Source organism: Mya arenaria, chromosome 8, assembly GCF_026914265.1.
Source record: "Mya arenaria isolate MELC-2E11 chromosome 8, ASM2691426v1".
Taxonomy (NCBI): Eukaryota; Metazoa; Mollusca; class Bivalvia; order Myida; family Myidae; genus Mya; species Mya arenaria.
The window spans coordinates 58,135,502-58,148,244 of NC_069129.1; the positions used below are offsets into that span (position 1 = coordinate 58,135,502).

Genomic DNA, 12,743 nt, shown 5'->3' on the forward strand with positions numbered 1-12,743 from the left:
AAACATACAACAAGAGTAAATACGAGTGTCGTCTAAATAATGCCTATAAGCCTATTATTGTTTTTGTTTTTTCAAAAAGAATGAAATGAAAAGAAAACGAGGAAAAATAGATAACTATTAAATAAGAAAATGCCTGAAAACATCATGGCTTTACATACAAATTAAACTATTAATAGACATTTGAAAATCATGATAACTATGTTGCGTTTAAGGCGAACACTATAGTTTTACGGTTGATTGGTGCACACAAGATACATATTAATATAAATGCATTATTTTGTTTGATTTATTTGACCTTATTGATCAAAACAAAAATAAAAGAATTTGTGTACAGATAAAAAAAGATATGCGATTCTTTGGCGCTTTTTTAAATGGGGGAATGTGTGGTCATGTAGCTTTTAATTAAAAACCCCATTTATAAAGGCTAAAATTTATTGCTGTGTTTTATGATCTATTTTTGCTTTTAACATTTAAGTCAAATGAGTTAAACATACTTATGTTTTAGATTGAATTGGTTTTATTTGTGCAACTATAAAGTGTTGAAATTATATATGCCCTCCTTTCAGGCAGGCTACTCGACATTAGCGTCGTCAAGTCATTTGATCCTACTTTATTAATTGCATAATTACTCTGTAACAGTCAGTTATGTAAACATTCTTCACTTGTGGTATGATTAAATGTTTTAAAAATATTCTTAAATCATTTCAGGACTTTAACAAATGACAAATACAAACTCTGAAAGCAATCTTAAATCTAGTTAAGTCACAACCTTTTACTATCCGTGTACTTGTGTTTGTTCAGTGCTTAAAATACAGAAATATCAAGTGGAGAAGGCTATTAATTTTGAAGAGGATATCCGCCAGTTTATGCAAGCTGCTTTATGACATTTCCCATCTTTATTTGCAAGTGCATTCGTCTAAATGGTTATTGCCTTCATGCAATTGAGTTGTGTCCATTTTATTAAGTATCGAATTTGTCTATGTGTGCAACGTTTACGTATCCTTCACTTATTGCTTACTGTCTTCGTCAAAATGAGAAGTTAAATGTTATATTATTTTAATGCAATATACATTATTAGGGAAATGATCACTAAATAATTTAAGCAGTGTTGGAAACTCAAAAAAAGTTACTAAGAATTGTTTATTTTTCTTGGATACGTACTTTGCGTTGTAGTGCGTCTGCCTTAAGTTTTATTTTTGTGAGTGACCGAATGTTTCTCCGCATGCATGTAAATGATTTGTGACGTTATCCAAACACTAACTAACATGATGTGACGTTATAAAACAAGCTTTATGTCATTTTTTTATTAATTTCAGTAGATACACATTTGACTGAAATACAACGCCCTAAACAAACGCTCGTTAAGAAATAAGACAACTATCACAAGTTTAAGTGTTCGCCGGTAAGCCATATTAACGCTTTCAAAAACAAATATTTATCGAAAAGCGATCATGAAGTTAACCTGAGATTGCTAATATGATTGTTAAGATAAGAAACTTTTATATCTATATCGTATTGCAAAATGAATTCACTTCACAATTATACGGTATGTTTTGAAATACATCTATCATTTATCCTATTACAAATAATAGAGCTTTTCATACCATGAACACTGCATGAAGACATGCTTATACTTGGGATGCATCTATTATACAAACAGACCTCAGGCAAGGGAACTATACAGGTTCTCTTTTCTGCTGTAGATTAATTTCATTACATTCTTAACTTTACATTCATACCTATTACTGGTAGTTGTATAATTGCATGTACAAAATTGTTTAAATTCTAATTGGGATGGACAATAACTGCAATTTACATACTGCAGTGTAATTTCGGAGTTTGTTACGGGTTAATCAAGCTATGGGCTAATGTAGGTTTTCGCTGATTTTTTTATTATTCTTCCCAGTGGCACGTTTATATCAAACATACTTTCTTTATTTGTTATGTCACCAACACAAAACAGTGAGCCTATTTACCTTCACACGAACAACAAGTACAACTGACTTTAAAAGTCATTGTACAATGAGTTAAATAAGTATCATTGAAAAGTCAGTATATGATCTTGGCATTATACTATACACAATCTGTCCGAAATACCATAGCCCTTAATAAAACTTTCCCGAGCATGTCAGCTAATGGCTGCTGCATAACGAGATGTTAAGTAGGAGCGAGCATGATTTGATTAAGCGTAATGATTGTGTCAATTCCTGATTTATTCGTCTTCAACAGCAATATCCCTAACTTCGTAACAACATTGGAAACCATTATCATCCACATCGTCAATAGTGTCACACGGAGCTAGAACTGGGAGAATTGAAGTTTGCTGAAAAGTGGATCTTTTGCAATTAGTACCAATTGTTTAAATGATAACAATATTTGATTTTGAGTTTTGAACGGATTTTTTTATATGGCAATTTTAAGCCCTTTTATAGTTGATATTTGAGACTAGTTAATTGCCAAATCGTAAAAGATTTTTGGGAAAACGTGCGGTTGGTACTAAAGGAAAAAAACATAAAATGCTTTCAAGGAAAAAGAAGTTTTTGCGTCGGAAAAATGTCGAGTTTGACGTAACCTGTAATTGTAAGAAGGAAAGAAACATTAAATGTTACAATGGATTCATGTGTGGTCTGAGTGTGTGTTCAGAAGAATGTGAGTATTTTTTTTTTTATATCAGCTCAACTACTTGTAAATCAGGTTTACAAACGGATCATATGCCTTTATTTTAGACATAAATTATGTTTTTTATGTCTGTCTAACGTTTTAATTTGAAAATACGTTAATGAATACGAGTGCATTCAAGAAAATAAAATGTAATGTCTTCTTGGAGAAGAATGATCCTGATGTAGAAATGGTTTCTTAGTACTTTTCTAAATCACCTACGTTCCAAAAAGACAATTACCAAGTTAATCTAATTTGACTTATTTGATGTTGCAGTATATGAATTAAATTATATTCGGGTCAACGCATGCCAAGAGTCGTTTGAACCGAATCGTTACAACACTAAGTTGTTTCCATAGTAACCTAGTTTACGTGAGAAAACTTGTAAATTCAAAAGCATTTAATGTTGGATAAACGTTTCCAGAGAGCATCCACTTATGGTCGTTATTTTATTTGTATAGATTTCTTGTCTATTTTACTAATCCAATTTCTCCTCAGATTTCATTTGCGTATGCAAATGACGCAATTAAATCATGTTCAAAGTATTTTAAATATTTATTTACATTACAAATTACTTTTCTGGGAAAACTATTTTTTGTCCGATTCACGTTTCTTACCAGGCGCTATCGAAACGAGAATAAACAGATTAATGGTGGTGACGATATATTTAAAGATTTGTTTGATTCAGCAGTCAAAAAGTTGATTGATTTACTTCTTTAGTTCCAAACAGGAGCAGATTACTCGTGAACACGGTTTCACTCATTCAAGATTTCGAAATCAAAATTTCACGATTTAACGAATTCACGAAATTGAAATGTCTTCTTCACGGGTCACTTGTAGTCTTACGAATTGACTGTATTTGCGACTGAAAAAAGAGAATATTAAATAATTGTTTAAAATAGGTTGACATACTATGTTAACAAAAAAGTATTAAACACTCGTTAAGTGTTAAATGTTATACATTTCCATAGAAAGATAAATATCGGCCAGGAGCGGTGAAACATTTTTTATACTTTACTCTTTAATCATAATAATTGGCTCGGATTTACTGTTTGTAAAACATTAACACGATCAAAGGGATAGATTGTCGTGCAGGCTTGTGTTAAGTACTTGAAAATATCACGATTAATTTGCAAGGAGTGAAAAGGGTCTTTCTTATTAAGTATATAATTGTATGAAACATGTTTATTTTCATTTCTGACCAATACTGTCGCCGTTTTGGCCCCAAGTCTGTATCTTAACTTACAATCATTTAAACAATCATTGACAATTATTCGCACCATTTATAATTATAAAAATGGCCAAACGCGCTAGAGTAAAGAAATGTCATGGTATAAATGGAATGTATTTAAGAATATTCATAAAAAATATATATTTGGACAGACGCAAAAAACTGGAACATATGAAACTATATATCCCTAAAATATGACCATTAAAACAGTTTCAATAAATCAGTCCCCAATTCCTCGAAACTTCTTAAGTCTCTTATAACAGGATTAAGCTAAGCTTACTATTTTCGTTTTCCAATAATTTGCATAATATTTACTTCTTTAAGCTTTAAGAGTTTTTATACATAAGATGGGAGTTATGTTCATGATAATCACAATCAACCATTTTTCATTTATAAAACAACATTTTAAGTATGTATTTTGACTTATTGAAATAAACTACTTACGCATGTAAAGCTTAAGACGTTGCGAGAAATTGGGACCAGAATAGGTTATCATGAATTGTAGGTTTTTGTGTGCTATTTTATTAAATCCACAGAAAGTAATGCCTAAATATATTTATACCCCTAAACCTTGTAAAATGACAAACAATTTTCCGGTTTAAAGCCATTGATACATTTGAACGGGTAACTGGCGGTGTTGGTTTTTGAACGCGGTTCTAAGAGCCACCACTCGTACATGTGGTCGTACATGATACGAGATCTTTCTTTTCTACTGTCGTTCAACATAGTTTCGGAACAACTGTCGTGCATGCGACCAGAACTTACCCTTTAATATCAGTTGACTTTCACCATAACTGACATTTCTTATTGTCCCTTATTCTCTCCCTTAAAATGTCTCTCGTTTGTTTCCCCTATCTTTATCACTCCCTTCAACTCTCATCGTTTCACTATCAGACTCTTATTCCTCTTATCCTTAAACTTCTCTCTTGCACCACTCTCCCGTCTATTAATCACGCTTAAATTCATTTGAATTGCTTTTCGCATTTACAGAAACAAATGCTTAGGCTTTTAGGAAACTTTGTTGTTTTCTAACAACGTTTTTTATGCACCTTGGTTAATTATTTCTTCATAGATTTAAACTGGTGCTTTAAATTCTACATACCATCCGTTTTTTCGTTGTTGTTTTTTCTAGGCTATGCGTGAGTACTTATGCGTCGGCTTAGATCGCTAAGTGTGCGAATTTAGCACACTCTGATCGGAAATACGAAATAGACCCAACTGTAATTAACTGGTTCGGTTTAAAAAGTACGCAGATAGCAGACGTTGCCAATGGCCGCGGGCCGTTTGCACAAAAATTACCGGCTATGTCACACAGTATTTCATAGAAACGAACATTTTGGCAAAAATGAAACAAATACATATTTCAACATATGAATTGTGCTTCAAATGCGGCTTTCGATACGTAAGGTATTATTTCCGAAATGAAACTAAAAACTTTAAGGCGTTCTTACACGGAAGAGGCCAGTGACGTCATCCCCGTATTAGAACCCATTGACAGTAAATTGTGAGTGGTCTTGGAAATTGAATTTCCGAGCTTTATACAAACTGAATTGGCAATTATTAGTTAAAGCTTACCGCCGAGCAGCTGCCAACTATAAATAAACATATTAATTGCCAATATTTGAACAAACGGTTGGCTATCAGTCTTGGAGTTCTTTTTTTAAGAATTGACAATATTCGTACGACCTGCGGAAACTAGTTGAAAAGAAGTTATAAAATATTGATAGCCGAACGAACGACTTGGTCGGCTATGGAAGTCTTTTGAGGTTACTCACATGCGCAATGATTTCCTCATATAACTTATTGTACGAAGAACAGTTGCCTCGGTGGGATACAGTGACTTGTACTATGACTACGTCTTTCACAAATTAATTTCAATTACGATGTTACTTTCAAGTGTTAAACAAACGAATTTTTCAATGACATTCATTCGTGACAAAACCGATTGCGTTAACTATGATTTAACAAACGAACGAAGCAAGTCATGTCTCTATACTTTACTCTAGATAAGTAAAATGACTGGTTCGGTTGGTTTTATTTTACATGCTGTATTTTATTGCATTTACGGAGACATCACTTATAACTTCACCCGCTCACTATGCACGACTGACTATAAATCCGCATTTAAAAATAAATTGTATTTCAACAAGTATCACTTTTAATAGGAATTGCACAATATTGATGTTAATGTAATTATAAAAGAACACAATCCTTAATCACTTTTCGAACCTTTCCAGAGTATGTCATGTAATAACTACTACTTAACGGGAAATTAAGTAGGAGCGAGCATGATTTGATGAGGTCGTGATGATTGGGTCAATTCCTGATACGTTATTCCTCAATAGCACTATCCCTAACATCGTACCACCGCATGGAATCCATTGACATCCACATCGTCAATACTTTCACACGGAATATGAACAAGAAGATTTGTTATTTGCTATTGCTATTTAAGTTATGAGTGGCAATTAATAGCAGTTGTATTAATGTTTGGCTCAATGTGAAACATATTCATATTAGCGGAAGGTTTACTTAGTATGCATGTTATTGCTGTCAGGAACCAAACACAAAATGATTTCAAGGAAAAAAAAACATTTGGCGACGAAAGAATGCCGAGTTTGACGTCGCCTGTAAATATAGCAAGGAAAGAAACAATAAGCGTTACGGTGAACTCATGTGTGGCTTGAGTGTTTGCGGAGTGCAACGTGAGTATCTGTATTACAATATCTGTTTACTTGTAAACCTGATCTATGAACTGGTCATATGCCGTCGACCTTATAAGGTCAAATTGCATATAAGATGAAACGCTTGTATAGATATATACACGTTTTTGAAAAAAAAAAATGTAATAGTGTTGATCTTTTTTTAAGCATTTGAATCTAGAAACTCTACGTTATACTCAATCTAATCTGTATAGGTTTGTTGCAATTGTCATTCAATGTGTTTGTGAACAATTACAAAATAATGTAAAGTGAATCATGCATTCTTATGAAGCCATAGATAAATATAAACTAGAAATATGTCTGCATCATTATGTCTTTTATTCATTTTGCATAAATTGTGTTTAGTGTGGTATTGCTGTGTTTGCTGTATATGAATTTAGATTGCCAGATAGGTCTATGCGATTCTTGCAAAAAAAAAATGTTCTGTTCTTTAAATGTTAAGTTTTTGACATTTATCTTGCAAGTATTAATTGAATATTCAACATTGAGATTTAAAACTTTTGAATACAAAATACTTTTAGTAGTTGGCGGTTGTACTTCTTTAAATACGGGTTTATGGGATAGAAACAGGAAGATACGCTCGTAATGATATACCTCGTTCGAACGTTATTGTTCATGTTGTAATGGTAGAGCCATAGAGGATAAATGTCATTTTATATGTATTTTTTGGTATTATTTTTAATATGAAACACCAATATTAAAAGTTATTTCCATGTTGATAAATATGTTATTAAGTTCCATAAATTACTTATTACATCGTTACTTACTTCATCTGGTAAGGACGAAATAATGAAGTATTTGTATGGAATAAGTCATTGTCATACTTAACTCAATTATTAATATCATACAACTGAATGTAATAAAGCTATGTTGATTTTCCTCTAACTCTTTGTTTAACAAAATTGAAATAATTAATTATATCTGACTAAATTCTTTTTGTTACGAAATGGATATAATTATGTTATTAACCAGATCAGAACAGAACAGAAGCTTATTTCGACTTCCATGCAACAAAGCATCTCGTCAAACAAATATATACAAGTAAATACAATAGCCATGCATGTGATCATCGTTACAATGTAGCCAATATCAATAACAATTCAAGAATAGCTTAAGAAATATGGATAATGTTCATGAATAGCAATTGTGAATAATGATACATATAAAACGCAGTATAGTTAGTTAATTAGATACATTATGGAAATGCAGGTGGTTAGTGGCTACTACAGTGATTATACGATCAAAACTTAGACAATATCATTCATAAATAAATATCTTCTATTTTTTGCCTGTACCAAGAATTAACATACATTTATAAATTTAAATTAATAAATCATTGAATATAAATTTATGTTATTTATCTGTGTATAACTTTTTCTCCCACCTCAGATAAGTAGATCCAATAATTTAACCATGCTAGATATTCTTATCTTGCCCACGGGCGAAGATAAAATGCCCGTATGGAACTCCTTTTTTATGGTCACCACATTGTAATTACCTCCCCTGTTGAAGACTGTCGTCTGTAGCATCATGGAAACCTTGTCTTGTGGTAGTATTTAGAACGCTAGTTAATTATTTCTCGCTTCGAATGTCACCATAAAACAGTTTTTACGCACCATTCAAGAAATAATGCTTCACTCTCCTTAGGACTATTTAAAGACCGATTTGACTATTAATATTATCGGAATCACTGAGCGGAATCACTATATCCAGGACAACCACGAATTATCGCATATCCATACGCAATTATTTTCACTAAGCACAAAAGAGTTCCAGCAAAAAACACATTTTTACTTAATTATTTTTAACTGAGGTGTGAGAAAAAGCATCTACCATAGCCGCTCGTGTAAGATAGGTTCATCTCGACCCTCGCACAGGGTGTTTTGCGGAAACTCGGTAAACCTCGTTTCCGCAAAACACCCTACGCTCGGGTCGGAATGAACCTATCTTACACTCTCGGCCATGAAAGATACTTATAATCATTCCATTATTAAATATAAAAATGCATAAATATTCTATTAATTTATGTTTTGTAAAGACACGCGACAATTCTTATGTTTACGTATAAGTATTTAGACAATGAACTGTTGTATAGTTCAGTTTTGTTGACTTCTAGAAGAAAAAAACTCCAACTTGCAAATTTTGTTTCCTTGGTGTATAAGATTCTTAGAGAAGGCTTAATTTCTCCATAGGTTTTTAGACCACTTATGGAGTTTTTTTTTATTTGTACAGATTTCTTGTTTATTTTCCTAATCAGATTTTCCCTGGAATGTTGTTTACTTATGAAAATGACGAGTAATAAATCAAATTTTAATTTTGTTTAGATAACAAATCACTTGTCAGAAAAAAAGCTGTTTCCGACTAATCAACGTTTGAAACCAGGCGCCATCGAAACGTGATTTGAAAATATTTCAGTAGGATAACTTTGTCGATTTATAGTTAATAGGGCCCGCTAGCCGAATAAGTGTCTCCATTTTCTGTAGATCGAGAAGTTCGACTCTTATTGATTTGGTGTTTGACTCAATCACTTGTTTGACTTAGTATCTCTGTGAGCACGATATATTTTCAATCGCCAGGCGGCCGCTCGTCTTATTTGATCAGGTCTTAATGATTGGGTCAGTATCTGATTTATTAGTCTTCAACAGCAATATCACTAACTTTGAAATATCATCATCATTGGCGATTCTGGCACAGGGAACAAAAATTGGGATAGATTTTTAATTTAAAAATAGGGTAAACTTGTGATATTATTAGTATTTAATATTATTATATATAGTTAGATTTATATGAAAAAATAGTGCAGTTATGAACCATGACAAGGTGTGAAGGTCATTCGAAAGATTGATTATTTACATAAATGATCCAACACAATTTATCACAGATATCTAAAAAAATGATTTCGAGAAAAAATAAAACTTGGCGTCGAAAGGAATTCGCATTTGACGTGAGTAGCAAGGCTACAAACAGAAAATGTTATGGCGGACTACTATGTGGCCATAGTGTGTGTATAGAAGAACATTAATTTAATTTAAGAAAAAAACTATCAACACACATGTTAATTTTTGTATATGCATCGATGCAAATATCATGGTCAATTTAATACATTTAATTATCTACAATACAGAACAATACAGGTAAATGAACGCAAAACATATAAACATTATTATTACATTCGAAGTACGGTAATGATCAAGTACGGACATTTTCAAGTATCTCTACACGTATGTTTAGCTACAAAAAATATTTGTATTAAAAACATGTAAAAGAACGCTTCATTGTAAAATATTTAAAACAAAACAATCAAAACTTTCCTAAAAATATCTTATTTTTCATTTATTAAAGACTTGTAACCCTTCAAAACTCATTAAGATACACATCACCTAGGTTTAATAATAAAAAAGTTCAACGAAATACGCATCCAAATTAGTTGCTCATCAGTTATTTGTTGTTAGAATGTATTACTTTTGCCATTTAATGTTAAATATGTAATAATGCACTCTTACTCACAAATAAGCAGTACCAAAATTAATACAATTGTTTAAATATATCGATATGGAAGAATAAATATCGTAAACAATGGTTCTTCTGAAGAATACCGATTTTAATTTGAAAAAAGGTGCAGAAAACACGGTATTTCTACCTTATGAGACGATAGTTGATCACTGTAAATCTTTTAAGACCCATCGGTCATTTTTATACTTTTTCAGCTATTAAATACACGGTTACAATCTTGTTTTTAGTAATAAATATTTTCCATTAATGCATTATTTTGTAAGTAATCAAAGGTTTATCAATCAAAATTTGTGAAGTTTGTTATACATGTGTTTGTATTGATATTAAATAAATGTATCACTTTGATTATACATGTATATAATACATTTTAATTACTTCTCTAATATAGTAAGGCTCCTGATATATCTGGTAAATTCGCAGCAGCCTATGTTTCATTAAAGTTTGAAACCCTTTTAACAAAATTCCAATGATTCCAGTTTATTTGTACATATTTCTGGTTTATTTCTCTTTGGAATTTTGTCTATTCTGAAATATTTTAAATGTGTATTTACGTAGCAAATTACATTCCTCGTCCGATCAGCGTCTGATGCAAGGTAAATGGTGACGATATAAACAACGATTTCATTTTTTTTTTGGTAGATAAGATAAAGAAAGCAGCTGATATATTTTACTGCCTCTTAACATAATCTTAATCCGCGTTTCACCAGGAACATTTTAATGTTGTCCTTCAGTTGACTACCTTGTTTCGATCGTTCGTCTTCTTATTCTAATATCTTAAGATATAAGTCTTAAAATTGAAGCATGAAAAAATCGTTTAGAAGACAGGATAAAAGTAGGAATATAATTTACCCGGTTGCTGTGACTGGTAAGTAAACACGCACGGTTGAAGTGAATAAATCATGCTTGTTCGATTTCAAAAACTATTTAAACAAGCTTTGTCCAGGAACGTTTTAGACCAACATCGTTTGTTCGGAGTATTAGATGTTGGAGAACTGTACATTTCATATCACATTGCGTTAGTTATGTGCGGATGTTTTTAACATTTATTTAACTTCTTGTGTTTTTCCTCTTTGTTTAGTTTGGGGGTATGCACTGATTATATGATGTAGATATTTGCATTTGCAACTAATGTTTCATTGTTTGGTAGTTTAAAAAGTAAACGATAGGAGCTGATATATTCACTAAGATGAGCAGCCTGCTCTTCTTGACTTACTCGCAATGCCCGTTACTTTATAGAACATTCCAATGCCGAGCCTCATTTTATATCCTTATTTCGATCGTACCTCCTCTTGTTCAATAGTATGAATTATTCGACTCAAAATTGAAGCATGAAAACAACGTTCAAAAGACAAAATAAAAGTAGGACTAAAAGTCACACGGTTGATGTGACAGGTTCCGTGAACATGCATGGTATAAGTGACCCGAACGTGAATACATCATGCTTGTTTGATATCAAAACATTTATATATATGTATACGAGGTGTGTCCAGGAATGTTGTGGAAGAAAATCGTACATTCAGGTTCTTAATTGTTTGAGAGCTGTAAAATTACTATTTTAACATTTTTGTGTGTTTTCCGATTTATATATATTATTGAATGTTTGTTTTTGGAGAGGCGGGGGCGACGCACCACCTGAGTTGTGCCTACAGGAGCCTCGAAGCCTGGATTGCATCAGATTCATATGCAGAAGATAGTTTTCATTTGCATGGGATGTTTTACTGTTTAGTAGTGTTAAAGGTAAAAGCAGATGATATATTTTACGTGTATATTCTCTGAGATGAGCAGGCTACTCCTCTTGGCATAATCTCAATGCCCGTACCTCTGGAATGTTTCAGTCATTGTGAACGTAAGAAGTTTAATGCTGTGCCTCATACTTAGTTCAATTCACTTGTTTCGATGGTTGATCTCATGAATTATAAAGCATGAAAAGAGCGTTCAAAAGACAGGATAAAAGTAGGAGTATAAGTAACTCAATTGCTGTGACAGGTAAGTGAACTCGCATGGTAGAAGTGATCCATAAATGATTATATCATGCTTGTGTCGTTTTCCTTAAAATGTTGTTTACGAGGAATGTCCACGAACGTATTTGACAAACGTCGTACGTTCGGTGTCTGAAATGATGGAGAAATGATTTTGTTTATTGCTTTTAAAATGCGCGGATGTCTAAATTATTTATATACTTGTGGGTTTTTTCCAGTTTTGTTTGATACAGCAGTCTGCTTTGGTAATATTTTTATAACAAATCGATAGTTTGCTTTTATGGGTCTGATTCTCAAACTCAGTCGCAAGATGCATGTGAGCAAGGGCCCTGGCACATTGAATTATTATGTTAGTGGCTGTATATGTTTATAAAAAGGTCATTTTCTTTGAATTATTTATGAGTTGATGCATTTCTGTGATACATTGAAATAGATCAAAAATACTTTTGAAACTTAATTTCCACTTGGAAATTGGAAATGCCACATGGCTGCGAGAAAGGCACTGCATGGTCTCTTATCTAACTGCGTCCAAGAAATGCATGATAGGTCTAAATAGATCGTCTAATAATCCAAACAAAACTAATATTAATGAAAATAAAATAGTGAGAAGGAGATCACGATAATGTGTTGATTTGACTT

At 32.3% G+C, this 12,743-nt stretch overlaps 1 protein-coding gene across 6 annotated transcripts in view; it reads left to right on the forward strand.

Moving 5' to 3' along the window:
* The window catches only part of LOC128243333 (protein-glutamine gamma-glutamyltransferase K-like), a 240,508-nt gene that overhangs the window by 184,215 nt on the left and 43,550 nt on the right, over nucleotides 1–12,743 (forward strand). Inside the window, exon 1 of one of the 6 annotated variants that reach the window (XM_052961037.1) lies at nucleotides 11,965–12,111. The exons of the other annotated variants lie outside the window; for them this stretch is intronic. Coding sequence (XP_052816997.1) covers nucleotides 12,048–12,111 — 64 coding nt within the window. The 5' untranslated portion in view covers nucleotides 11,965–12,047. Of the gene's footprint in view, nucleotides 1–11,964; nucleotides 12,112–12,743 lie in introns of those variants that run through there. 6 annotated transcript variants of the gene reach the window in all.